General features: G+C 54.4%; 1 protein-coding gene across 3 annotated transcripts in view; it reads left to right on the top strand.

Moving 5' to 3' along the window:
- GLT1D1 (glycosyltransferase 1 domain containing 1) overlaps nucleotides 1-16057 on the top strand; it is a 93195-nt gene extending 77138 nt beyond the window's left edge. For 2 of the 3 annotated variants that reach the window (XM_043557306.1, XM_043557305.1), the window contains 2 exons: nucleotides 5914-6012; nucleotides 14389-16057. In XM_043557306.1, coding sequence (XP_043413241.1) covers nucleotides 5914-6012; nucleotides 14389-14550 — 261 coding nt within the window. In that variant the 3' untranslated portion in view covers nucleotides 14551-16057. The remainder of the gene's footprint in view (nucleotides 1-5913; nucleotides 6013-14388) is intronic. The other variant, XM_043557308.1, reaches the window with a different exon arrangement.
- The last annotated feature ends 10530 nt before the right edge of the window (nucleotides 16058-26587 follow it).

Here is a 26587-nt window from a genome sequence, read left to right as displayed (position 1 = left end):
TCTCAAAACTCTTGCCCATGTTTTAAAACAATTTTTTTAACATTTGTTCATTTTTGAGAGAGAGAAAGAGAGAGAGAGAGAGAGAGAGAGAGAGAGAGAGAGAGACAGAGCATGAGTGGGGGAGGGGCAGAGGGAGAGAGGGAGGCACAGAATCAGAAGCAGGCTCCAGGCTCTGAACTGTCAGCACAGAGCCTGATGTCGGGCTTGAACTCATGAACCTCGAGATCATGAGCTGAACCTAAGTTGGACACTTAACCAACTGAGCCACTCAGGCGCCCCTCTCTTGCCCATTTTTAAATTGGGTTGTTTCGCTCATTATTGAGTTGTAAGAGTTCTTTATATATTATAGATACAAGTCCCTTACCAGATAGATGCTTTACAAATGTTTTCTCCCATTCTATGGGTTGTCTTTTCATTTTCTTAATGGTTTCCTTTGAAGTTCAAAAACTTAAAATTTTTATCAAGTCCAATGTATCTATGTTTGTTGTTATTACTGTCGCTTGTGTTTTTGGTGTCATATCTAAGATTGCTTGCCTAATCCAAGGTCTCAAAGATTTACTCTTGTATTTTCTCCTAGGAGTTTTATGAGTTTAGCTCTTCCATCGGGTTGATGATTCATTTTGTTAATTTTCATGTATGGTCTAAGAAAAGGGACCAAGTTTATTCTTTTGCTTGTGTATACTATAATTTTTATTCCAAACTTTAATATAATTTACTTTCTTTCCAGCTCCCTGGTTCCTAAGGGCACCTGTTATTTATTTGGGATTTGGGGGTTTGGAATGCAGTCTTGAGCTCTGGGACATGTAGTTTTGCTGTGTGAATCTTACTGATTCAGGTAGAGAAACCATCAGCAACCTTAATCTTACTTGCAATGATAACTATGCCCAGAAATGAGTCTAAGCTCTTCAGTACCATCACTGAAACCTCCCATCACCCTTAACGAAGGAGATTTTATTATCATCCCAATTTTACATCAGAGGAAATAGGCGAACAGGTGAGAGAGCGTGACATTGGCTCAAGATCAGACAATTAGTACAGTTGACCCTTGAGCAACATGTTGGGGGGCAGCGCTGACCCCCACACATCCCAAATCCACGTATACCTACTGACTGACCCTGAACTTAACTACTGACAGCCTACTGTTGACCGGAAGCCTTACCAATAACATAAACATCCAATGAACACACATTTCGTATGCTGTATTCTTACCATAACGTTAGCCAGAGGAAAGAAAATGTAATTAAGAATCATAAGGAAGAGAAAATATGTTTATAGTCCCGTAGCATATTTATAAAAAAAAATCCACATGTAAGTGGGCCCCCATGTAAGTGGGACCCTGTTGTTGAAGGGTCAGCTATACGTAAAAGGACCAGGATTCAGACCCGGTCAGAATAGCTTCAGAGCTTTTACTTTAAGAAAATTATTATTATTATTTTTTATCTTTAAAAGTTTAAGCCTCAAGTTTAAAATCCTGTTACGCAGGGTCTTTCTTACCCCCCTCCACTCCATATTTACATTCCCTTCTCCCACAGCCACACTCTGGTTCCCAAAAATGTGATCAGAGAACATACTTTTTATGATTTCAGTCATTTTGAATGTATGGAGTCTTACTCCTTTTGACTTAACATATGGTATGTTCCGGAGGGAAAAAACCATGTGCGCTTGGGAAGAATGTGTCTTCTGTAGTCATTGGAGGCTTGTACTGAGAATGTCAGGTTAATTTGGTTAGTCCTGTTCAGGTCGTCTGTCTCCTTGATGGTTGTCTGTCTGGTTACTCTATCGGTTATTGAGAGTGGGGTATTGAGATGTCCCATTATTATTATTAAATTGCCTATTTCTCCTTTCAATCCTGTCAGTTTTTGCTTCACATGTTGTGGGGCCTTGTCTTTAGGTGTGTGCACGTCTGTAATTTTTATGTTGTCCTGATGTATCGATCCTTTTGTCGTTATGAAATGTCCCTCTTTGTCTCCAGTAACAGGTCTTGCCCTAAAGTCCATTTCATCTGGTGTTAATACAGCCAGGGCAGTTCTTACGGTTACTGTTTTCTGGGTATATTTTCTCATCCTGTTACTTTCACACTTTTATGTCTTTGAATCCAAAGCGTATCTCTTGTAGGCAGTGAATAAATATAGTTGAGTCTTGCTGTTTTTAACGGAGCCTCACAATTTCTTCCTTTTTAGTGCAGTGTTTAGTCCATTCACATTTAATGTAGTGACTGAAATGGTTGGTTTCCATCATTTTTTTATGTGCTTCGGGATTCTGTTTGCTACTCTTTTCTTTAGGAATTTTATGGAGAGATTTTTTTTTAATTTTTTTCAACGTTTATTTATTTTTGGGACAGAGAGAGACAGAGCATGAACGGGGGAGGGGCAGAGAGAGAGGGAGACACAGAATCGGAAACAGGCTCCAGGCTCCGAGCCATCAGCCCAGAGCCCGACGCGGGGCTCGAACTCACGGACCGCGAGATCGTGACCTGAGCTGAAGTCGGACGCTTAACCGACTGCGCCATGGAGAGATTTATATGTGAGATTGGCCTGTGGCTTTCTTTCCTGTGCCATCTGTCTCATGCTTCGGTATTATTGTTGAGCTTGTTTCATAACAACTATTTGGAACGTTCCTTTCCTCTCCGTGATCTGGAACAGTTCCTGGAGCCCTAGGATTATGCAGCTTGATGATTTTGTCCAATTCCCTTGTGACACCGTCTGAGATGATCCTTTTGTTGTAGACGGTTTCCTTGATGACTTCTCTGTTTCTTTTATAGAAATTGATCTGTTTTAGCTTTTCTACTTCTACCACGTTTAATTCAGTAAGATGCATTTTTCTTGGAAACTACCCATTTCGGTTAGATTTTCAAACTTATTTGCAAAGATTTCTATAGATATCCTCCTAGAACTTTAAACTTCTTTGTTTCAATGGTTACTTCCCCCCTCGGTCTGTCTTATTTGCTTTCTCCTTTCTTCTGGCGATCAGGGTGCTGGTGACTTCTTTGTTTCATTGGCTTTTCTCCCCCCAATGAATCTCCACATCAGTTCCTTTGTTTTTGTTTTCTACTTCATTAATTACACTTCTATTATTGACTTTCTCCTACTTCCTTTGTTGTTGTTGTTGTTGTTGTCTTCTTTTCAGGCCTTTTGAGTCCAGTAAGTCTCCTCTACTGTGTAATACCACCTCGTTACCTCCCCTCAATCAGCTGGTCCCGTCACCTAAGCCTCCCGCATCCTGCCATTTGCAGGTTGATAACAAATGTTTATCAAATGAGTGGACAACTCTCAGCGGTGTGCAGCCTTACGTGTAGGGTGGGCACTCGATGAGCGCTGGCTGGGTTGATATGCGAATGAGTCTACACAACAGGAGGGGTGATCATAAGATCATTTTTGCGTGAAACAGGGATATGAACTCTGTCATCCCTCAGGATCGGCGGGTCCTGTGACTCTCTGATCACCGGTTTTACACATCTACCCTTGTCTCTTTAGTGCTACATCTACCTCTGTAGATATCTCCTCTCAATCTCTGTATCTGCCACAGATTCCTCACAAATATTCCGGTGCTCAACCCAAGTCGGGGGATGAACGTACCGCTCGAGTATGCAAGTGCTGTGGGGGCTGCCTGGGACAGAGGAACACGCTACGGGGCTCGCCATGCACCCTGACGTGTGGCTCACCTTCTTTCTGAACTCTGCCCTGACACGAGGCAGTGGGTGAAACAAGACAATCTCAAAGGTCTCATCTGTGCGGAGGATTCGGCAGTTAGTTGACAAATGTCTAGAAACGAAATCACAGTGTGTTGCGTGAGTTTAACGAGCTAGCGACCTGCACTGTGTGACAAGCAGAGAGACAAGCCATATGACTCATAGCTTCAGTCACCATAATTATGTTACGACCTCGTAACTGATGTAGTTGATGTGCCAGTCAGCTTATGCCACAAACCACATAATGGTGTTTGCGCAAAACGACATCTGAATTTTTCATGCACTGTGGAGAGGAGAGTTTAGTCCCTTCTTCCCAAACGATGCAGCCAAGACCCAGGGAGACGCCCAGGACCTCGACAGTATACTTGCTCCCTTGGTGGTTCTTGGATTGAACAATAGGAACTTTCACAAATGCCTCATTGTGGGGTGCGGGGTATGGGGCAGGAGCCCGGTCAGTTTTCCTCCAGCCCTCCAGGCAACTGGGCTGTACTCCAATGGGGACACCCACTGTGTTCGCCTGGAACAAAGATAATAAGACCGGGATGTTAATTCAAGACCAAGGCCTCTTGATCCCCAGCCCGTGCCGTCATCCAGGATGCCAGACCATGCCTGCAATGTGTCAGAACCCAAGGGGCCCAACCAGGAATCCATAAGCACTTGAGACCTAGCATTGGGACGTGACCATTTCAGGTTACTTTTCCCTGGTGCCATCGAGGTGCCTCGTTCCCGAGTGTGATGACCATTGAAGATCCTGGTCTTGGCCCTACAAAAGGAAAATGGAAAATCTGACTTGGAGACCTTCTGTGTGCTTGAAACGCCAACAAGAGAGACTGACAAAGATGGACCCATCACTGTGTTGGGGACGCAGCCGGGTGGCTGGGGAGGAGCAGTTCAGCAGGGGCTCTCATCCACAAGTCAACCTCTACCGCTTTCCCCGATGGTGGAAGCAAAGTAGCCCCAGAGGAGTGCTGACAGGAAGGGTGTCTCCAGCTCCTGCATTCTCTAGGGCCTGGACCCTGAGCTCAAAGTAGACCTGGAAGGGGTAGGTGATGAAGAGCCAGAAAACAAGGCATGCCCACAGAGACAACAGCGGGTGGTTAAGATGGCCACAGTGAACAATGCAACTGAGAATTCACTCTGCGGATGCTCCTGGGGCATTGGCCCCACAATATTTATTGAGCGTTTACTATGTGTGACGCCGGGCTCTGGTGTTCGGTGGGTGTTGCTGGCGTCCCTGCCTTACAAAGGCTCTGGTGTCACAGACCTTCCCACCGCGGTGCACGAAGCGGCTGTGGTTGGGTAGACTTACGTTTCTGAGAATGGAGTATCACCGCTTCGTGAGCAAACTTTGATTCCACAGAAGTAGACGCCGCGGGCAGAGGCAGCGTGCCCACGACGTGCTTTTGTGGAGTGAGAGCCAGATTATCGGTCTGCTGTTGGCGCAAGCCAGTCCTGCCCGTGGGCACCAGGCCGCAAAGGGCGTCCCTCTTACCCGCCAGACGGCACCCCCCGCACGAAAGTCCCAGGTGACAGTAGCCAGTGGATACTCACTGTCGGAGGCCGGAATGGACCCGGAAGAACTGGCCTCTCCCGATACCCTTGCAGGCCGAGCTCCCCAAAACTGCAGGAAGAGAACCAGAGAGGTGCTTCCTTGCCGGGCGGGCGAGGCCAAGTCTTCCCGCTGTGCTCGCGGGCACCGCCCGAGGTCTCCATGCCAGCTCCTGCTGGGCTGCAGATGCCATGTGCGGGCCCCATTCCCTGGGGGGTGGAGAAGCTGCTTGGTGAATAATCAGGATGATGAATCACGCCCCTTCTTTCTCTTGTGTGCGTGCCGAGGAGACGTGCGCAGTCCTCCCGTTCTCACTGCTTGTGCTGCGGGCAGATTACCCGCCGGGGGAGTGATGAGGGTAATTAAAGATGTGTACCGCAGGCTGGCACTGCCCAGGCGTCCAGGGAGCGTTTGGAGAGAGCGCGTTTCTCTGTGACACGGTGGCAACCGTGTCAGACAGAGCCTCACGGTACGTAGCTTTCCAGAACTAAAATTCAGCACGTACTTTGACAATGGCGTGCTTCGATGGGCTCATCGCTCTGGCAAGCGGTGTTTCTATGAGCTGCCAGAGGTCCGGTGGCCATAGAAGTTACTCCCCCCACAAACTGGCTCAGGCCGCCGGAGAAGCTCCCGATCGCGACTGCCCACCTGTCTCCTCTCTCTCTTACGTCCTCAGGCGATGGATCTGGAAGTTCCCGTGCTGGCCAGGAACATCCCCGGGAACGCGGCAGTGGTGAAGCATGAAGTCACAGGGCTGTTGTTCTCAGACCCTCAGGTAAGGGAGGTGGGGTCCCCGGGATCGGCTCATCAGAATGACTGTCGTTCTGCGGTTCCCATCTTTTCTCCAGCGCCCAGCGCCCCCCCCCCCCCCTGCGGGAGCCCTGTGTGCAGCGCGTGTCCCCGCCCAGAACAGTCTGATTCTGCCTCCAACAGGTGGCGTGGCCTGGAGCAAGTCAGGTCACCTATGAGATGCTTGGCTGTCTCGCTTCCAAAGCGGGCACGGCCTTCGATTTCTAGAATACCTGCTGGTTTCTAGGAGGTCGCCGTATATCCGATCACCTGTAATGCCTCACAACAATGTACAGGATAAGCCGGGGACTTGCGTCTATGCACGCGCGCACACGTGTATTTTGGAAGTAAAACAGGATGGCGCCTCTGAGAGCGGGCACGGCTGGGGCACGCGTATGTGTGTGCCTGGACGTCCAGGAAGCGTGTGAAGGGGTTTCCCGTTCGCAGGCTGCTGAGGTTTCCAGGGTACTAGTGTCTGCCTGCATCCGAAGCCCCGGGGACCGCGTGCGAGGCATGTGGCCGGGTCTCCAAGCCCGGTTTTGTCCTCTGGACACGTGCAGCTCACTGTACCTCCTGCCGCCTGGAGGTGTGAGGGGGGACACGCAGGGCTGAGCGTGTTCACGCCCGCGGCAGAGCCCTGGACCTGTCATCACGGAAGGAGAGGCACTACCACTGACAGCGCCTTGTGTCAGGCGGTCGTAAAGGAAGTCTCAGGCCCGAGTTCTGTTCTTCAGGTCTTTAAAAATCAGGTTCTACTTCCCCGCGTCTTTATTAAAGCACATGTTCTATTCAGAAATGTACGGATGTGTGCTTAAAAATTACAGTCGATTCACCTGTTTGAGAATGCAGTTCTTCAGACTTCCCTGCGGCAGGTGTTTAATCCGAGGCGGCCCTCCCTTTCCCTGGCTATGACGATGGGTCACCTCTCGTCACGGCTGACTGGCGCGTTGGCTCGCCCGGGGGGCAGGTGCACCAGCCAAGGGGGCCGGGGGCTTACCCTCGGCACCAGGGCCTTCCCTTTCGGCAGCAACACAAGCCACAGCCGTACGAGCCTGTGAGGCCTTTAGAGTGGGCACTCGCTGATTCTCCAAGCAACGGTTTCTGGATCTGTCAAAATCAGCAGCAGCCAAGCTTTTCGGCCCGATGGCATCGTCTGCACCCTGGCAGCTGCTTTCACTTCCAGGTCCCCAAAGGCCACGTCTACTTATTTTATAGCTCAATTTCAGAGCGCTGTAACTTTGCCAGCGAGAGTCCCTCCGGTGGGGGACGACTTCTAACATCAGCAAGTAACCGCCCCCCCCGCCCCCCCCCCCCCCCCCCCCCCCGCCATACGTCAGGTCACTTCTGCCGGTGACTGGCGTTCTGACTCTCAGACACGGAGCCGTGGCACTCACAGAGTTAAGTCAAGGACTTACTTTGATTCCAACACCTCTACGTTGGTTTTCACAAAGGATGTTTTTAAAAAATGATTTGGATTGCACATGGTGGGGGGGGGGTGGTGGCTGTGTTTTTTAACAGACTTTAAAAACCGCGCTAGACGCGGCTGTCACGCACGGCGTTGTTTGTCTTCTTTGCGGTTGGGACCAGACTCGCCCAAGCCCAGAGTGGGAGCTTCCTTCCAAAGCAACATGCGTTTTAAATAAACCAGCACCTCTGGTTATAGTCACATCAACCGAAGGGCTCCAGTGGGACCGGCCGCTGCCTGGCTAGTTCAGCACTAGCCCTCGGTCCCTGGGGACGGGATGCAGAAACCTGACAAGGCCCCTGGCTCATGGGCTCCATACCCCACTGGCCCACCCTTCCACCCTTCGAAGCAGAAGACACGCTTCGCATAGGTTTTGCCTGAAGGGCATCAGTGGTTCTCGGGGGGCATCCGTATCTATCCTCTGGCTCATTTTGTGAACCTTTTATTAAAACTAACACAACAGCAGGGGCAGAGACGTGACCTTTCCCCCGAGAGCGTAGCCCATACTCGGCGATGGTCCCCATCAGGGCCCTCACTCCCTGACCCCTTCCCTGTGCACCCGTGGCCCCGTCTTCACGCTCCGTGACAGCCAGCCTGCCCGTGGCCAGGGGGGCCAACCGCGTGCTGAGTCCTGAGGGCTCACGTCTTCCCGCCATCGGGTTCGGAGCCAAGCCAGCTCTGTGTGCAGGCCTTCTCCCGGAGCCCCTGGTGGTGCCCGTGTCTGGCCCCAGAAGGTAAACGATCAGGGCGGTGGCAGGAGCCATGGTCATACCTGGTCAGCCCGGACAGCAGAAGTGAGGTCGGGGGAGGAGGCGCGTGACGTACGCGCGTGGCCGGGAGCAGGGAGAGGGAAGAGAACAGAAGCGGGTGTGAATGGGGCTCTCTCGGGGCCAGGTGGCTGATGCCCTCATGTCTGGGCACACAGTGGAGACCACACCCCCTGGGGGGAGTGAGTGCCAGCCACCCCGGGCCCCCGGCTGGACTCACGGTCGTTGTCGTGTTTGAAGACAGGCTGGAAATCCCAGATTGTACTTGGCTTTTGCCCATTTGTAAATCTCGGTATTTCGGTTTTTAAAGTCATTAAACACAGCATGGGCCTGTCCCAGCATGCAGGGGAAGACTGGCCGTGCAGGCCGCCGGCTTGATGTCTGCTCCGGACGAGGGCGGCCCCGTCTCTGCAGGAAGGAGAGATGGACATTCCCAGCGAGGTCGTGTCCCAGGTGGCGCATTCCTAGGCCCGAGGCTGCGTCTTGCCCTCCGGGCCGCAGGGTCTCATGAGCCAGAAAGAGGGGTTTGAGCGGGAAGGACAAGAGTGGGGGGTTCTCCCCGTGTCCGTGCGACAAGGCGCGTGAACCGGTTCACGCATGAGGCGTGTGAGGCAGAGGACTTTTACTGAGCCTCCTGTGTAGCAGGCGCTGAGCTCAGTCCTGGGGACAAAGGGTCCAGGCCCCCTGGGGCTCATGGTCTAGGCAGGTGGTGGCAGGATAGGGCAGTGTGTCCCCTTCACGGCCCTCAGCACGAGGGGCACCACCCCTGATGGGAGGCTGGCCCCGTGCTTCACAGGGATGGACTCCTGTCACGCTCACAGGTCCTGCCTGCGGTGGACAAGGCCGGTCTGGAAAGAGGGAGGTTCCCTGCAGGGAAGGGCACTGGGGGTCGGCAGGGCCCCGCGCGCGGAAGCTGGGGTGCGTGAGGGCGTGCGTCGCGGGAGAGCTGGAGGCAGTGCAGTGTGCCGCAGGGAACAGCATGAACGAACGAGAACTCACGAGTAGGGTGCCTGGGACTCAGGAACGTGGGGGGCACAGATCTGGTGGGGTCCCCGCGGTCTGCGTGTCCTGGTGCTAGGCTGTGATTGTTTACATGGTACATTTTTTATAGGAAAGTTGACAGCATAAAAATTAACAAGTGGCCACAATTGGCCATTTGGAGACAGCCTCCTCTTTCTCAGGACACGTGCGCACATGGCCCACCCCTTCCCGTGTGGACGGGCCACTCCGTCGCATCTTGGTTTGGTGACACGTCGTGAGCTGCTGTTGTGTCCACGGCCACGGGACGGAGTCTCGCTCCCGTGGATGTAGAGACAGGGCACCTTTTCTCCCCGGGGCACCGCACAGCAGAGGTCGGGTGTGTGTCCAGCAGAGCAGGTGGGGGGCGGGGCACGCCGACCCGATGCCTGGGTTCCTTGCCAAGTACTTGCTCCTGCTTTGTTGGGGCCGTTCCCGGAGCTGGTGGTCCCGGAAAGCGTGGCCTTCAGCTACCGCCCCCAGGAGGCACGGCTGGTGGCTGAGGTCCGAGGGAAGGAGAGCATGACTGCCATGAATGAGGCTGTGTGTGGACATCCGTGTGGACGAGAGCAGTGGCTGTCACCCTCCCCTATGGGTTTGTGGGCCGAGGTGGCCACGCACGGACTCAGCAGGACAGCGCTGGTCAGGAGGCTTTGCAGGGGCCGGAGGCGGCCTCGGCCGGGCTCTGCCCTGACCCCCGGGCCTGCCTCCCACAGCCCGCCGCAGCCAGCCTCGTATCTCGTGTCCCCGAAGTGCGGCCGGGCTACCTTCATGGCCGCTCTCCTTACGCATTTCTTGAGGGCTTTGCTCTTTCTGGCTCACTCTGTGAGGCTCCTGACCCTGCTGTGGTCACCGTGCATCCCCCAGAACCGTCCCCCGGCCACCTCTCCTCCCAACGCCTTCTCTCCCATTCTGGTTCTTTGCTTCCCGAGACTGGAGGCTGAAGGGTCTGAGTGTAATTCCGGCTTCGGCCACTTTGCCTCTTACTGTGTGACCCTGAGCACAGTTCCTGGACCTCTCTGTGCTCCTGCCTCCCTGTCTGTGCAAGGAGCCGTGAGAACAGCGCAGGGTCCCCGTCCCTTTCTGCAATTCCGAAATCCAGAGAAGCGCTTGGAAAACAATCTAATTTTCCGTGAGCTTCGTGCCAAAACCGACTTGGCAGCGAAGTCGTATCTGAGCCGACGCGAAGTTATTTGTGGCTTTGTTTATCCTGCTTAGGGTGACCGTTTGGACGTTCTGATCCGGAAATTGTGGTTTGTCGCGTACGGGGCGCCGTCTGAAGCCACCGCAGGGCGCGCGGAAACGGAAAAGGGCACAAACGCCACCGTTAAATCCCCCAGATCCCGGATTCTGATCACGAGCCGCTGCCCGGCAGAGGGCACGCGACAGGCGCCGGCTGCCGTTTGCTGCCGATCTGCGGCCGGTCCCAGCCCCGCTGGAGGCTCTGGGCCAGACTCCAGCCGTCCTCGCGGAGACGAGAGTGGGAACAGGCTTGCACCTCCCCGAGGCTCTCTCCTCGACCTGCTCGGGAGCCGGAGAGAACGAGGAGGGGGTTCGCTTTCCCACCACGTGGATCACATGGGCTGCCCTTTCCCCGCCTGTCCCACGCAGCCCGGGGGGGTCAGAACACGCGCCCAGGCCTCCGGCACGCTGTCCCTCGTCCCGGGGCGTGGCCGGCTTCGGGGGCCTCGTCTGTGGGGTGACCGGTTGGGCACGAGCCAGGTGCCGTCCTACAAAGTGGCCTGAGCGAGGGGGTTGCTTAATAGCCCGAAGCTCGGCTTTTATATGGTCGGGTCTAGCTTCTCTTGGAGGAATAAGGATAAATGGCTCAGAGAAAGTGGTTGGAGGGTAGAAGTCCTGAGGACCATCTAGTTAAGCACCAGTGCGGCTTTCCGGCTGCAAGGGCGTTGCTCTCCAGGGAGGCTTCCCCCCTGCCCTGTGGCGTTAGGGGGACGTTGTTGTGACAAGGGTCCCAACAGGGCTTTAAACGTCAGTTCTGTGAAACTGCCCCGGCTCGCCATGCCCTGGACCTCGGCGGGTGCCACCGGGAGAGAAGGCGGGTCAGACGGACTCCGTGGCGAGTTTCCCACCAGCCACGGGAGACTCCTCGGGGAGGAAGGGGATCAGAAAATGGCAAACTGCTCGCTGAATCGTTGGGAAAACGAAACCACGCTCTTTCGCGTTGACTTTCGTGCTTAACTTTAGAAACGTGTGACCTGAGCCCTGGTTTGCACACCTGTGGCCCTGGGGTGGCTCGGGGCCACACCTGCGTCTCACTTACTTTGCCACGTGCTTCACGTTTTGCATTACTTGTTGGTATTTATCGCGAAGAGCTTTTATGTAAACATCCGGAATCCGGGCCTCTCTTGAGGAGCATGGAGAATGTGACCTCCAGTCCAGGCCTGTATTTTCTGTGGCTCGGGTGGGCGCTCGAGTTTCCAGCGCTGGCCTAGAACCCTGTCTGGATCTGGATCTGTCTTTGAGCTCTCTACGGTGGGATGTGGGATGCCCATACCTGGCTTCTGTTTCTTTTTTCTCTTTTCTTTTCTTTTCTTTTCTTTTCTTTTCTTTTCTTTTCTTAAAGCTCATTTATTTTTGAGAGAGAGAGTGGGGAGAGGGGTCGTGCAGAGAGAGAGGGAGAGAGAAAATGCCAATCAGCAAAGAGAGAATCCGCTGACAACGCAGAGCCCGATGCGGGGCTTGACCTCATGAGCCGCGAGATCATGACCTAAGCTGAAACCAAGAGCCGGGCGCTTAACCGACCGAGCCCCCCGGGCCCCCACATTTCTGTTTCCTCTTAACTGTCTCAGCGATGTCCCTCTCACACCTTTTAACTTACCATTCTGAACGGCCGGCAAGAGTAGACCGTTACTCTGCATGAAGCCCCTGATGAACGTCCCCGCCCCCAGTATTTGCCCCATGGGGGGAGAGTCAGCTAGCTGATCAGTTTTCTGGCAAGTTCTACGGCCAACAGCTCTGCAGAATCCAGGGCGTTCTGGCCGGCCCGCCGATGCCTTGGGACCTGTGCTGGTTTCCGAGGAGCTCTGCTGAAACTCTCACCGCCTCGCTGCCCGGCGTGTTTGGTGAGGCACGCCTCCGCCCCGGTCCTGGCGGGCATCTCTGTCCACGTGCTGTCGTCCTCAGGCAGGCCAGCTCGGGTTTCTCCAAGCGGCGACCTCAGGGCCCGAATGCGAGCAGGAGATGCCCGGGGGCTTTGAGTGGAGGTCAGACACATCACCCGTGACACATCCCGCCTGTCAAGCAGGGATTCAAGAGCTGGAGACCCACCCCCACCTGGTGTGCGGGAGGAGTGGCTGAGTCGTACTACAGAGCAGGGTGTACGTGGGGACGGGGGTTGTGGCCACGCCCTCGTGTGCAGTCGGCCCCGGCAGGTGCCCCGCCATCTGTCCACCGGCGTTCTTCAGGGTCCATGGGTGTGCCCTCCGCGTGTGGCCTTGGCGGTCATGCAGAAGCTGGTTTAGTCCAGAGGAAAATAGTCCCAGAGCCCCCGGGAGGGAGTCCGACCACCCACCGTCAGGTTCCCCTTTGCTTCTCCCTGATACTTCTCTCCCTTTACCTCCGGCCACTCACCCAGGGTTTTGTTATGTGATGGCCACGGTGTTTCTGATTCCCCACCTGAGTCTCTCGTGCTAATTTATTTAAGTCTGCGTTCCGTTTGGTCTTCTGCGCTGAGAGGAGACGGTGCACTTTGTCACATTCCATCCGTCCAAGCCCCATCATTCAGGATTTTGCTGCCAAACGGCCACACATTCTGTAGAAATCATAAAGTCCGTGCGTTAGATAAATCCAAGGTATGACCAGAGTCGTAAAATAATATGCCAAAGCCATGAGCCTCTCGAATAATTTTTATAAGAATGTTGTTCTACTATAAGGTGAGAATAAATACGTTACGTTTTTATTATAAAAGAACACCCATTTACTAAAAACTATGTACATAACACATAAAAATATAATTCCACTCTATCATAAATATCGCTGTTTATATTGCTAGCTATAAAGAGCATTCAACGTTTAATTAACAATAATTTTGAGAGTATGTGGACATTCCTTTCAAACAGCAAAGCATCGTATGTTAATCCGAGTCCTGGCTGTCTTCTTGGCGTTTACACAGGCTCCCCGGAGTCCTGGAGACAGTGATGGCCAAGCATGTGCCCAGGGCCCTCTGTACTGACTCGTTCAATCCCATAAGCATGTCACGAAGCAGATGCTGTCATTGTCCCTCAGTTACAGATGAGGAAACACAGGCACAGAGAGGTTAGGAAGCGTCCCCATCTGGAGGTGGGGTGTGAGGGTACACGCAGGCCTCCTGACTCACCGAACTTGGCTCTTGGCTGAAACGCGGTATTAACACGTATGCGTGTGACCCTCCTCTCTCTGAATACTGTTGAACAACCGAAAACTAATCATTCTAATTCTTTCCAGTTTTGAAGGGCTTTGATATTCGAAACCCGTCAGCAGGACCGCACTTGCGTTAGTGACGATTGTCTGAGGGTGCCAATAGATAACGTCAATAGATAGTACAGTTAGTTAACGGAGGAAAAGGCCAGAAAACCAAGGACATTCGGTCTCCTCTCCCTCCTTCACCCGGGGAGTCTGGGGCAGGGTTGGGCTGACCCATCTGGTGCCACTGACCCTGAAGAGAGGGTAAATGTGAGACTCAGAGAGTTAACTGGCTTGGCCAAAGGCACACAGCTCACTTAGGTCCTGCAGAAGGGTTTGAGCCCAGCTCTGACTCTGCAGCCTGGCACTCGCCCCCCACGGCAGAGCATCTGAAGACAGGCTCTGTGCCCGGGAGAGAGGAAAGAAGGCCCAGCACAGTGGGAAACCGATGGGGCAGGGGTAGCATCGGACAGCGTGTGGGCCTCAGATCCTGGAGCAGGACCCAGGTCACCTCTCAGCCGACACTCATGAGCGAGGGACCAGAGAGTGGACCTAAGAGTCATTGCGGAGGAAGGAAACAGCAGCTCTCGGCAATCCAGGGAAGAGAGGGCGGGAGGCATGGTTGGTGGCTCCGCGAGCTTTCCCCGGACGGTCACCCAGCACGTGTGTGTGTGTGCTTACACCTGTCTCTCTCCCACCCGTCTCTCGGCAGGAGTTTGTGCAGCTGGCAAAGAGACTGGTCAGCGACCCCACACTAGAGAGAGAAATCGTGGCCAACGGAAGGGAGTACGTGAGAGCGTGTCACTCGTGGCAGGCAGAGAGATGCACCTACCAGAACCTCATCGGGACCCTCGAGGGAAGCATCCAGGACTAAGGGCGCTCGCCTGGTGCCCTCACGCGCCCGCCTGTGGCCGCCGCCAGATGCGCGGCCCCGGGCAGATACCCAGAGACAGAGCTCTGGGCCACCGGGTCCATCCCAGGACAAGTCACACCAGTTTTATCGGAATCCTAGATAAACAACATCAGTTATAAGGGAGAACCGCATCCGGATGTCTGTGCTTCCAGATAACATCCCGGATGTGTTTACAGATCGGTCCTGATGGAGACGCGGCAGCTCCTGGGCTCATGGGGGTGGGGGGTGGGGGATGGGGGAGACCACGTTAGCTGCCGTGGGACCCCAGGTACCATGGGGCCTCATTTGCAAACCACCCAGTGCAGACGCTTCCCTGTGGGTCTTCTGATGACTTGGGACCCGTCGTTGTTCAAAAAGCAAAAGCAAAATCGCACGTCCGCACAGAGGGGCCCTGGCAGGTACGTGCACGGGGCCCCCGGCTCGGGGAGGTTTGCTCCTTGGGACACCAGAACACAGGGCTGTGGGTGAGTCTCCCAGCAGCACGGCTCGCTCAGCAGTTCCATAGCTGAGAGGCAGGGCATGCGCCCTGGGAAAGCGGGCAGTCCACACTGCAGGCTCCTCCTGGGAAAGCGGGAGCAAGGGGACGGGGTAGACGGGTGCTCACAGCCTGGAAGGCACTCCAGCGACCCCCAGGTGGAGCCTGGGTCGTTGCGGTCAGCGTCAGGGATCCAGGGGTGGGGGCCCAGTGGGTCACAAGCTTCCAGCCCGTGGCAGGACCGGCCGTCTGGTGACGTTACCCCACACCCCACCTTGGGGACCCAGTGTGGCGAGTTTAGCCAAGTGGAGCCGTCACTGCTGTGATGTCCCTGCCACAGCAGCACGGCGTCCCCAGAACCGGTGCCCGCTCGCCTTTGGAGGCCACACCGGCCCCTGGTGGGTCTTGAGTCACCGCGTTCCCGGGGACGTGCCGTGGCAGCAAAGGGAGTGGAGAGATCCCCCGCGTGGTGGGAGGTAGAAAGCAGTGGGGACTTGAGAAGGTAGAGCAGCCTCGGGAGCCCACGGCACGTGGTGCTTCGTTGGTCGGTCTGGACGCCGGCAGACCTGGGGGCAAGCAGTCACCTCGACCGGGGCTCCATCTGGGACGCACGGACACGTTCGGGGTCTGCACGCTCCCCGTCCGCCTTGCTCAGAGCCGAGCCAGGAAGGCAGCCGCTCCTCACGGCTGGGGTTTGCTCTCGTGACCCTGCCGAGCCCCAGGTGGCTCGCCCTGAATCTGGAAGTGGCAATGCCCCTTAGAGAGAGCCGCGCGATGGCTCAGGGGCCACCCAGCGGTGCTGCTGGTTACAAAACTCTGGTTGTTCGGAAGCTTGAACCCATTCCCTGTTGGAATGCTGCAGTAGATGCTTGATCACGCCGTACCTGAACGCCATCGGTTTGCGTCCCTAGATAAACATGCTCCCAAGCTGGACGCACTTTGGGGAGGGGCGTGTTTCTGAACGAATAAAGTGCGCCACCATCAGCTCAGGGAGACGGCTGCCGTGTGTTCACGTTGTGTGCGGCGCTCTGTGAGAAAGCGCCGCCCGCCCCCCCCCCCCCCCCGCCGCCTCCAGCCCCCACCCAAGAGGTGCCAACGCTCCAGAACCTCACTCATCAAGAGGGGTTTCAAACACCATCGCTGTTTTAATGCCGAAGCGCAGACGAAAAACGGTGCTTTTCCACAAACATGGCAGATGATTCTAGTTTCATACTCAGTTAACTTTACGCTTAAACGTTTTGTGTATCGTTTTCAAATCTGCTGACGCACAGGCTTGAGTGACGCCAGGACTGAATCTCCAGATAGAGCTGAGACACGACAGCCTTCACATATGGGGGGGGAACTGCATTTTAAGGAGGCATCGTGTGAGGGAGCCAAGGGGCGCTGCCTCCTCGCGGCCTCTGGTCCCGCGACAGCTGGCGCTGCTGGCTTCCCGTTGAACACCCCCCTTGCCCTTCCACCCTGTTCTGGAAGAGCTCACTGCCTCGGGGCCCTTCTGATCTGAAAGCTTCCTCACAGGCGTTCAAGGCTTACAGACGCAGACCACGTGGGCTCTCTGGGGGCGGCTCGTGGTAGCGGGACTTGCCTGGCGTTGATCCCGACCTTTCCGCCATGTGGGGAGGGCAGCTCTTACGCGTTTCCCCGATGAAGGACGCAGTCCGTGTCTTGCTCCCACCCCCGAGTTCCTCTTTTCTTGCCTCTCCCCACGCCCCACCCTCACTTCTCCTTCCTGACCCAAAGTCCTGGGAGGGTCAGGGGGCTCATCTGGAAAGACCTCCCCGCCAGGCAAGCCGCCCTCATGGGAGAGGCCACTTTTTTTTTTTTTTTTAAGTTTGCTTATTTGAGAGAGGGAGAGAGAGAGAGAGCACAAATTGGGGAGGGACACAGGGAGAGGGAGACAGAATCCCAAGCAGGCTCCACACTGACAGTGCTGAACCGTGAGATCCTGACGGGAGCAGAAGTCAGACGCTTCACTGACTGAGCCACCCAGGCGCCCCAGGGACAGGCCCCTTGTCGAAGCAGTGGTTCGGCGCCTTGGCTTTTAAACTCCTGGTGCCCGGGCCGCATGGCAGACCAGTGCCGTCGGCTCTCGGGCGTGTAGGCTCCCAGGCCCGCAGCTTCTCAACCATCCGGGCTGCCGCCGACAGGGACCCCTGCCGTCTTCGATGCTCCATCTGAATAGGGACCAGGAGTTCACTGAAAACGAACTTCTAGGAAGGGGTTGGATCGTGACCTTGTATTGTGAAGTGAATCCAGAATTAAGCACATGGGTTACATTTGCCTCATGTTTAAGATGATTTGTCTACACACGTAGAATTGAAACTCCAAGGGCAGGGCCGAGATGTACTTCCCCCAGAGTAAAAGGCAAGCACGACAAAAGGCCCAGGACCCGGCCCGTGTCCCCAATGCCTCTCCTTCCTCTGACTGTTCTGTCTGAGGTGCAGCGGCCACGAGATACCCTGGCGGCAGACTCTGCCGTTGCTTCGGGCATCCCACTTTGGTTTTGTTTTTTTTTTAATTTATTTTTAACATTTATTTACTTTTGAGACAGAGAGAGACAGAGGATGAACGGGGGAGGGTCAGAAGGAGAGAGAGGGAGACACAGAATCTGAAACAGGCTCCAGGCTCCGAGCTGTCAGCACAGAGCCCGACGCGGGGCTCGAACTCACAAACCACGAGATCATGACCTGAGCCGAAGTCGGACGCTTAACCGACTGAGCCACCCAGGCGCCGCTCGGGCATCCCACTTTGTACTACTCGCGGGGTACTTTTTAATGCCGAGAGAAGTGTTTCTTTCCCACGAGGTTTTAATGTACCCACCCAGACACAGCTCACCTTTTCTCCCCAGGATCTCATTTGCATACAAGCTCTCAGCTAGTGCAGAGTATCGATCAGTGCCTCACACCCCGCAGCTCCTAAATTAAAGGCTCTGAGTCAAAGAACACGGGTTTTCACCCGGATCTCCTAAGAGGTTCACCCGTCTTGGGTGAAACACCACCCTGGAAGACACAATAAAACGGTTAAATGGGAATATGTAATTCCAGCCACTCTAAACGTTCTCGTGATCGCCCTGGACGCGTAGGCAGGTCACCGTTCACGTTAGAAGGTCTTGGGAAATTGCAATCTTTTCTGAAGGGATCCGTGAGTCACAGTCTGGCCCAAAGGAAGAGTTTACGTCACAAAGAAGATACAGCGAATGACCTTCTTGCCTAGGGTTTAGGCTCTACAAGCAGCATTTAGAGGAAAAGTCTTGTGTGGTCACGTTACCAGCACGAACAGCCCCGGAGTGCAGCGCCCTGTGCGTTCAGTCCTGGTCCGGGCAGGTTGTAGAACCCACGGTGTGAGGTTAGGGAAAGCCGACCTCTGCATGTCTGGTCATCAGAGGGTTCCAGATCTTAGATGGAGAACTGAATCCCTCCCAGGAAGTGGGGAAGCCTCCCCATTTCCCGCTGGGGGTGATTTCATCCTGTTTCTTTTGTTTATTTATTTTGAGAGAGAGAGTATGAGCAGGGGAGGGGCAGAGAGAGAGCGGGGAGAGAGCGAATCCCAAGCAGGTTCTGCACTGTGAGCACAGAGCCCAACGCGGGGCTCCAACTCACGTCGTTGAGATGGTGACTTGGGCCAAAATCAGGAGTTGGACACTCAACCGACGTGCCACCCCGGCGCCCCTCCGTTTTCCTGTTGGCCGTGTGGAGAAGTATTTACGGGAACAGCGAGCCAGGCCCCGTGCTGGGGCCCCGGCGCGGATGTGGGGATGTCGTGGGGTCAAGCCACAGGCAGGACTTGGGGTCAGAGTCAGAGAGGACACACCCTGCAGACCAGTGAGGCCCCAACCGTCTGTCAGAATGGAAACGGCGGGGCCGAGCAGTTTCTCGGAGAATCTCAGACTCCAAGGCGACTTCTGGTAGAAACGATTACAAATAAGGTGCAGGGGGGCGGGGGGCGGGGGGAGGGGGGCGTTAGATAAAAGGAACGCCTTCATCTTTGTGGCCACGATCTATTCGGAAGAGATTATCTTACAATCCACTTCTTTCAGACTCGTAAATAGGCCTTAAAAATCCAGGCTGGGAGAAACGTCTCTCCAAACATGTACACGATTCAGCTAAATCGCAAAGGCTTTGTTCCTGGGGAAGAATGAGGGCAGTGAAGCCCTTCTCGGCAGAGGCCCTGAGCTCACCGCGCACGTCCCGAAGCCTCCGCCCTCAGAAGGCTCGTGCTCCGCTTAAAACGGATTTTCTCCTTTGGCTGCTAATGTAGAAAGACGCTCAGCATTTTCCCAGATCAGAAAGGCCAGCAAGCCGACGTCTGCAAGAAGCCGGAGGCCAAGGGGCCCGGGCGTTCTACGCAGTGAGCTTTCTGACGTGGGTTTTCCGTGCCCGGTTCTCGCATTTCAGAAACGCCCAGAGAAACGGCTTACGGGGTCTCGAGAGCTGCTGACTCCCGTCCTCGAAGGCTTCCTCCCCTCTTTGAGCCTCTGGCCCGTGTTCCCGGATCTCTAGACGCGTTTAGAGGCTTGGCGGGCACAGAAACACCTGTGACTGCAAAGGACCTGCGTTTGTGACGTCAACAATCTTGTGACCCCGTTTGTGTCACTCACTGAGGGTGAACGCGAATGCCCACGTGCCGGCAACGGTGACCGTCCCCCGAGCTCCTGGAACACAGCGCAGGTTGGGAGGTGCCCCCCGACTTGCACCTTCTGGAAAAGACTTACCGCACAGGACCCTGTCCCCACACGACTCGTCTGGACTCACGGACACCCCACCTGCAGACACAGGTCCTGCCAAGGCCCAGCTGGTCTCACCAGGGGTCAGCCCAGTGGCTTTTCCCCGCCGACCAGTCGAACGACACGCCCGCTCGTCAACCTGTGTTCAGGCTCTTTCCCTCCCTGGGTCTCCCCGGAGCCACTTCTGAGCCCCATCCTTCCCAGCCTTGGGGGCCTCCTCCCATAAGAGAGAAGCCCACGTGCCCAAACCCACGAGACGCCCGCTGCTCTCACGGGCAGAGTCCTCCTCAGGCGTCCTTTCCGATGAAATGTCTCTTTGCTCAGCGGGGTTTACTTCCCATTCAGTAGTCTCTTCTCCGCAGTAAGTCTGTGCTCACGACAGCCCCGGGACCTCGTTCTGGCTCTCTCTCCTCCTCCCCCTGCCTGTCTCTCCCTGTCACTCTCTGATGGGACGCGGGACCGTCTCCATATCCCATGCAGCCATCATCAGCTGGACACCGAGGAATCTCATTTGCATGGCGGTCAGACAAGGGTTCAGCCCAGGTCAAAGGCAGCACCAAGTTGGTGCACTTGAAGGAACTTTACTAAACCACCCTTATCTCCCGTGAGTTGCCCTCTGTATTTACCTTCCCTCCCACACTTTGCTGCCCTACGAGCTCAAAACCCTTCTCCACAAATGTACTGCCCCTTGTTAAAATGGGTTTCGTCCAAGTCTGCGGGTCTGGCCACCACTTTGGGGGGATTCGGTTCATTTCTGTGAGCCTCCCTTCCCCACATGCACAAGGAATAAACTTTTTTCTCCAGTTCATGGGACTTGGTTTGCAGGCCCCCGGGTACAGAACCTACAAGGGGGTTTCCTCCCCTCAGCTTTCACATCAGCACGTATATTTTGAACGAGGTACCTAGTTACAAGAAGTGTTATTTATTTTTTTTTTTGGTGATATGGAAATGGAATTCTGATCCATAGGACTTAAATACAATAAGACTTGATTGTTTCTAGAGTGTTTCTTAAGTAGTTTGGGAACAAGTATTCTTTGAAGAGCCTCATAAGCTGACATTCTGCCTTCACACAAATTTTTTTCTATTTTTTTTTGACGGAAGAAGAACATACCAGCGTATTAATGGATACGTGTGTATATCTGTGCATGCACACACACGTGCGTAATTCTTCGTGCAGATAAGACCGTTCTGAGCTTATTACATTTGGGGACGGAGATGGGCTCACATCCATGCCAGATTCGAGAAGAAACAGTCACATCCTTGGCCTTCGGTTTCTGAGGGGGCTTTTGAATTTCCTGACGGAGAAAACAAGTCTTGGAAAACGAAGCTGTTCGAATCGCAGAGCAGGAGTGTTTGAGAGAGGAAGGTTTTCATGTCCAAAATGCAAGGCCCAGGCAAGTGTCAGAAGCAAGCTCCTGAAGGAGCCGATAGCTGCTTTCATGATCCGATTAGAAAGAAATGGGTGGGGGGTCAGGTGAGTGGGCAGGGTGGGGTGGGGTGGGGGCAGAAAGCCGGGAGCTGAGCCTGAAGCCTGGGTGCCGGAGCCCTGCCTCCCTCTCCCACCCCGCCTGGGGCATGCACTAAGTGCGGGGACCCTCCCCTCGTGGAGCCCGGGCAGGGTGCGGGCCCCAGAGCCGCAGCCTGGCCCCCGGTGACGTCGGAGCAGAAAGACGTGACCGTATATAGCAGCTGTTCTAAAATACGCACATTAGAACATTTGAGGTAGGGTAAAACCAACATTTAAAAGACGGATTTTTAGGGGCGTCTGACTCTTGGTTTCAGTTCAGGTCACGACCTCACAGTTGTGAGATCGAGCCCCATGTTGGGGCTGACGGCACAGAGCCTGCTTGGGATTCTCTATGCCTCCCTCTCTCTCTGCCCCTCCCCTGCTCATGTGCTCCCTCTCAAAATAAATAAATATACTTAAAAAAAAAAGATTTTAACTCCCAGTCCCCAACAGGGCCACAGGGAGCACCAGGGCCCTCAGGAAGCAGCAGGAAGGGGGCAGATGTGGGCAGCAGCCTTTATGGAGGCCTCCACAGGGACGAATGGGCTCGTCATGGGGAGCACGATTAGGGCTGGCCCGTGTGAGTGGCTTTCGTGGGCTCTAGGACCTGGGGACTGTCCCTAGTTGTCCGGCCTGAGGCTGTCGCGGGTCAGGCCGAAAGAGAGTGTCCACATCTGGACGTAGGGCCGATGTTAAAACCTCAGATTTACCAAAGCGAGAAACCCAGTTACACACTGTCAGGGACTAGGGGAAAAAGGAAGGGGGAGGGGGGCGCCGAAACGGTTGAGTTTAAGCCCAACATCCAAAGTAATAAGAATAATACCAAAGGCTGGAGAGAGCTCACTCTGCACCAGACGCGATCCTGAGGGCCTCCTGTTGATTTTAACCCCACAAAAATCCCAAGTTTTGTTGTGATTCCCACGGTACACAGGAGGAAACAGAGGCACGAGGGGGCGGAGGGGACGTGGGAGGGACACGTCGGCCCGGAAGCAGGCAGATGAACGCAGCAGCCAAGGGGTGTGACTGGTGGCAGAGGCTGCGAGGCCTCCTCCCCTCTCCCCTCCAGAGGGAGGCCTGGCCCCCCGTTCCTTGTAAGCTGCAGACAGACCCCCCCCCCGGCCTTCTCTCGTGACGGCCTGAGCCCCAGAGAGCTTCCTTCCTGGGGGACCCGGACGCTGAGATGATCTGACGTGGGTTCTAGAGGCCTGGCCCCCTCGCCCACCCCGGACGGCTTCTAGAACGCGGGGCTGAGGCCGTCCTCGGGACAGCATTGCACATCTGCGTCTCCATTCACTTCCTGTCTTTCTCTCCCAAGACGGTCTCCGTGTTGGGGTCTGCCTCCTGGGGACCCCAACCTGGGACGGCTCCAGAAAGATAACTCTGCACCTGAATGTGTGACCTGAGACGCCTGCGGCCATGACGAACGACTTTCCACACCCGGGACAAATTCTTCTTGCTTGAGAGAATGTAAAACTCATCTCCCTCCGCGAACGCAGAATCTCCCCCAACTCTCACTCAGAGAAAATTCTGTGGGAAAGGCAATGGCCTTGCCCTACTGGCCCCGCCCAGGGAGGAAATGAGGTCGAATTCGCTAGGACTGGTGCCGTAGGGGACTTTTTTTTTTTTGGGGGGGGGGACAGAGAGAGACAGAGCATGAACGGGGAGGGGCAGAGAGAGAGGGAGACACAGAATCGGAAACAGGCTCCAGGCTCTGAGCCATCAGCCCAGAGCCCGACGCGGGGCTCGAACTCACGGACCGCGAGATCGTGACCTGGCTGAAGTCGGACGCCCAACCGACTGCGCCACCCAGGCGCCCCTCGTCAGGGACATTTTTAAAAACTGTAAAGTAAGATCAGGTAAAGCCATAAACGTCGTGGTTGACTTCTCTAAATCAACTGCGTTGCGATTATGACAAGAATCATTTGGTTAATATCTGATTTTGCAGATTTCTACGTGTCTGAGTCCTAATCAGTAACATACACATTATTACCAATGATATACGTAACGTACAATCTCTTCCTCTGGCTACGATCCGTTCGTTGGTCCAGAGATGAACATTTGATCTAAGACAGGCAATCGGAATCTTTCTCTGAGAATTCTGAGCTGGGATAAAGAGGGAAAAATGCAACAAATATTCAGAACAGAGCAGAATGTGAAACGGAGACAGAGGCGGGGGCAGAGACAGAGACGGGGACAGAGACAGAGGCGGGGGCAGAGACAGAGATGGGGACAGAGACAGAGGCGGGGGCAGAGCCAGAGATGGGGACAGAGCCAGAGCCAGAGACGGGGACAGGGACAGGGACAGGGACAGAGGGTTTTTTTAACGTGTTCAGTTCCCAGATTCCGGTCGTCCGTGCTATAGTTCCAGCCCTTCGGTTCCAAGGGACCCCCTTGTCTTTCAAACAGATTCTTCTGTCATCTCTTGTTATTTTCGGTTGCACGCAACGCAAAGAGGCTACAGTTACTCCAGAAAGGTGACACTCCGGGCTGTTCGGAGACGACAGTGTCATCGGAACCAGGCACCGGCAGGTCGAGTCTAAAAGCTCGCGCCCGAGTCAAGCTTGGCGGTGGGTGAGTTACACCATTCGCCAAATCTGGGGTCTGGTCCAGGCCCTGAGGGAGCGCCGGGTCACGCCCTTCTCAACCCGTGTTGGAGCTGCTGGGTAGGGACCCTCCCACTGGCTGTGAGACTTCCGGCAAGTGGATTCACGGTGGGGGCCAGAGAATGCTAAATGCAGGCCCATATCCGCTCTCTCCTTCTCGCTTACCACCAAGCCCTGCTTTTGCTCAAGGAGGCAACGCGCCCGTTAAAAACACACACCGTGATTTTCCAGGTGTGACATTGCCCTTGACCTCTTCCCCTTTTTGCTCAGAACTCAGGCGTAATGGCTGGAACTCCAGCAGCCATCTTGCAAGCATGAGGATGGTAGGAAGACGACAGCTGAGATGTTCTTGAAGGATATCTAGAGGGTCTCTTTCCATGGCCACAGTAACCCTTCTTTTTAAAAAAAAAAATTCCGGGGCCCTCGGGCGGCTCAGTCGGTCAAGTGTCTTGGTTTCGGCTCGGGTCGTGATCTCACGGTTTGTGAGTTCAGGCCCCGCATCGGGCTCGGAGCTGAGAGTGGAGTCTGCTTGGGATCCTCTGGCTCCCTCTCCCTGCCCCTCCCCCACTCTCTCTCTCCTTTCTCAAAATAAACAAACATTTAAAAAAAGATGTGTACAAGGTAAATCCATCATGCCATTCATTACGATACCCAATTTTAAACAATGCAAATATCCAGAAATAACCAATTAATTATTATCTGGTTATATAACATGGAATCGTGTGCTGCCTTTAGAAATTATATTGTCAATGATATGACTGAACAGGGAGACGTAGTCACCATAGTACGTGGAGTATGGTGACAGTTTTATCAACACTTATGCATAGACATGCATAAAGCGGGACTTACAATGATGCACATGCATCCATGGTTGGGGTGATGAGGTGACGGATGGGATTTATTTTCCTAAGCGTTCTTCCTGTGGCTTTCTGCTTTCCCAAAACGAGCATGTAATACATTGTTGCAGGTTAAAACTACGTTTTTCCTTTTTTAAGTGAAGGAAACTAAGCAGGGAAATTCATCACGGAGCCCTGAGTCCCCCCCAAGTCTCGCTGACTGTTTCCCGAGTTCCCACTAGGTCCAAACACTGACATGCTGTGCCTATGTGTTATTTCTGGAACAAACCAGCTGAGGCCGTGCCATGAAACGAAGGGCTTCCTTCCCTCTCATTTCTGGGGGGTCTCACGGGAGCTATCTCTTCCAAAAAAAAAAAAGGCTTGAAATCTTCATCAAAAGCTAAAATGCTTTGTTTTCATATCTCACAGGCTTCTGGTTTAAGGCTGTATTTTGATCTTCTTGGGAAGTAGTTAAAGAAATGGGAGCAATAGGGCACGCACCAAATACAGAGCCGTGGGAGTTCACCACCCACCCAGCCAGCACCTGCCTTCCACCTGCGAGGGCTTGAAGGGGGAGATCTGGAGTCACTCTCCAGGCAAATACGGCCGAGGTACTTCTTAACCCGGCTGACACGACCCTGAGCTGTGTTGTGACTGTCCAGTCACAGTGGCTTAATGTGGCTTAAGTCAGTGGCTTAATGGCACACATTGGGGATGCCGGCTTCCATTCACGGGTGCCCAGGGTGACCTAAAGCCCTAACGGCCCTTATCCCTGGAGCACCCAACTACCCAGATCAGAACTCTCCGAGCTTAACTTTCGTTATATAATAACCTCAGTCATGAGAACTCGAGACTCTCCGGGCAGGAGGCTCTATTTTTCCAGGTGGAAGGCAGTGATGAGCCACGTAGGCAGAGGAAGACAGCCCTCTTTCTCTATGAGCAACTTGTAACTCAAGCTGAGACCAAACACATAATTAATAACTCACTCTAATCGCACGCACAAAGCACCATCCGTCTGCAGACTCTCTCGTCCTTCTGGCCGTGGCTGCTGATCAGTCAGGCTCACAGACGATGCTGTAGTTGGGCGAAGAACTTTCTGGTTAATCTTCTTCGCCCATAACATTTCCATGAAAAAATAAAGAAACAGTTTGTCAAGGGCTTGTCCCAGGCGACGAGGCTTCCGTGTGGAAGCCAACGATTTAATGCCTCAGCGGGAACCGAGAATTTTCCATTAAGTTGTCCAGTGCAATCTCGTCATTCTGGGAAGGAGCCCCCTTTCTTCTGTGCTTCTGGGTTGGGCGGAAGCCAGATGCTAGAAAGTCCACGCTGCATCTAGGTGCCCCCGCTTCGTGGTCGGGGAAGAATTCTCAGAGCGCGCTCTCGAGATGCATTATTTACCGGTTTGCTGTTCACTGACTTGCGAGCACTCTGCCCGCGGCTCTGTTCTTCCAAAGGGGACACTGGTTGATTACCCCCAGGCCTGCCCCACACTTCATCCGCTGTCCGTTCCGATCTCATCCAGCGTGCCTCAAACGGCCTTCGCGCATTCATCCGCTCATCCGTCGTCCCCACAAGTCGTTTCCGAGCACTTACTCTGGGTCAGGCCCTGTTGTGGCCCTGGGGACCACGGCTGTGAGCCAGGAAAGGCCAGCTCTGCTCGCTGCCCTCATGGGTGGCGATCTTCTGGTGGGCGGAGTCCAACCGTGTACCAGGACACAAATCAATTTTTCAAAAGGTATTTCCAGGTTGTGATGAGTGTGGCGAGGAGACAAAACAGGGCTGGAGAGTGGCCGGGGTCTGGGTGAGCTGGGCGAGATCTCCTGGCATCAGGGCAGGGGGACCTTACACTGATGT

This window comes from Prionailurus bengalensis, chromosome D3, assembly GCF_016509475.1.
Source record: "Prionailurus bengalensis isolate Pbe53 chromosome D3, Fcat_Pben_1.1_paternal_pri, whole genome shotgun sequence".
NCBI classification, from domain to species: domain Eukaryota; kingdom Metazoa; phylum Chordata; class Mammalia; order Carnivora; family Felidae; genus Prionailurus; species Prionailurus bengalensis.
Note: the sequence above shows the minus strand (reverse complement) of the source record. Positions and strands in the feature narration are given on the sequence as shown.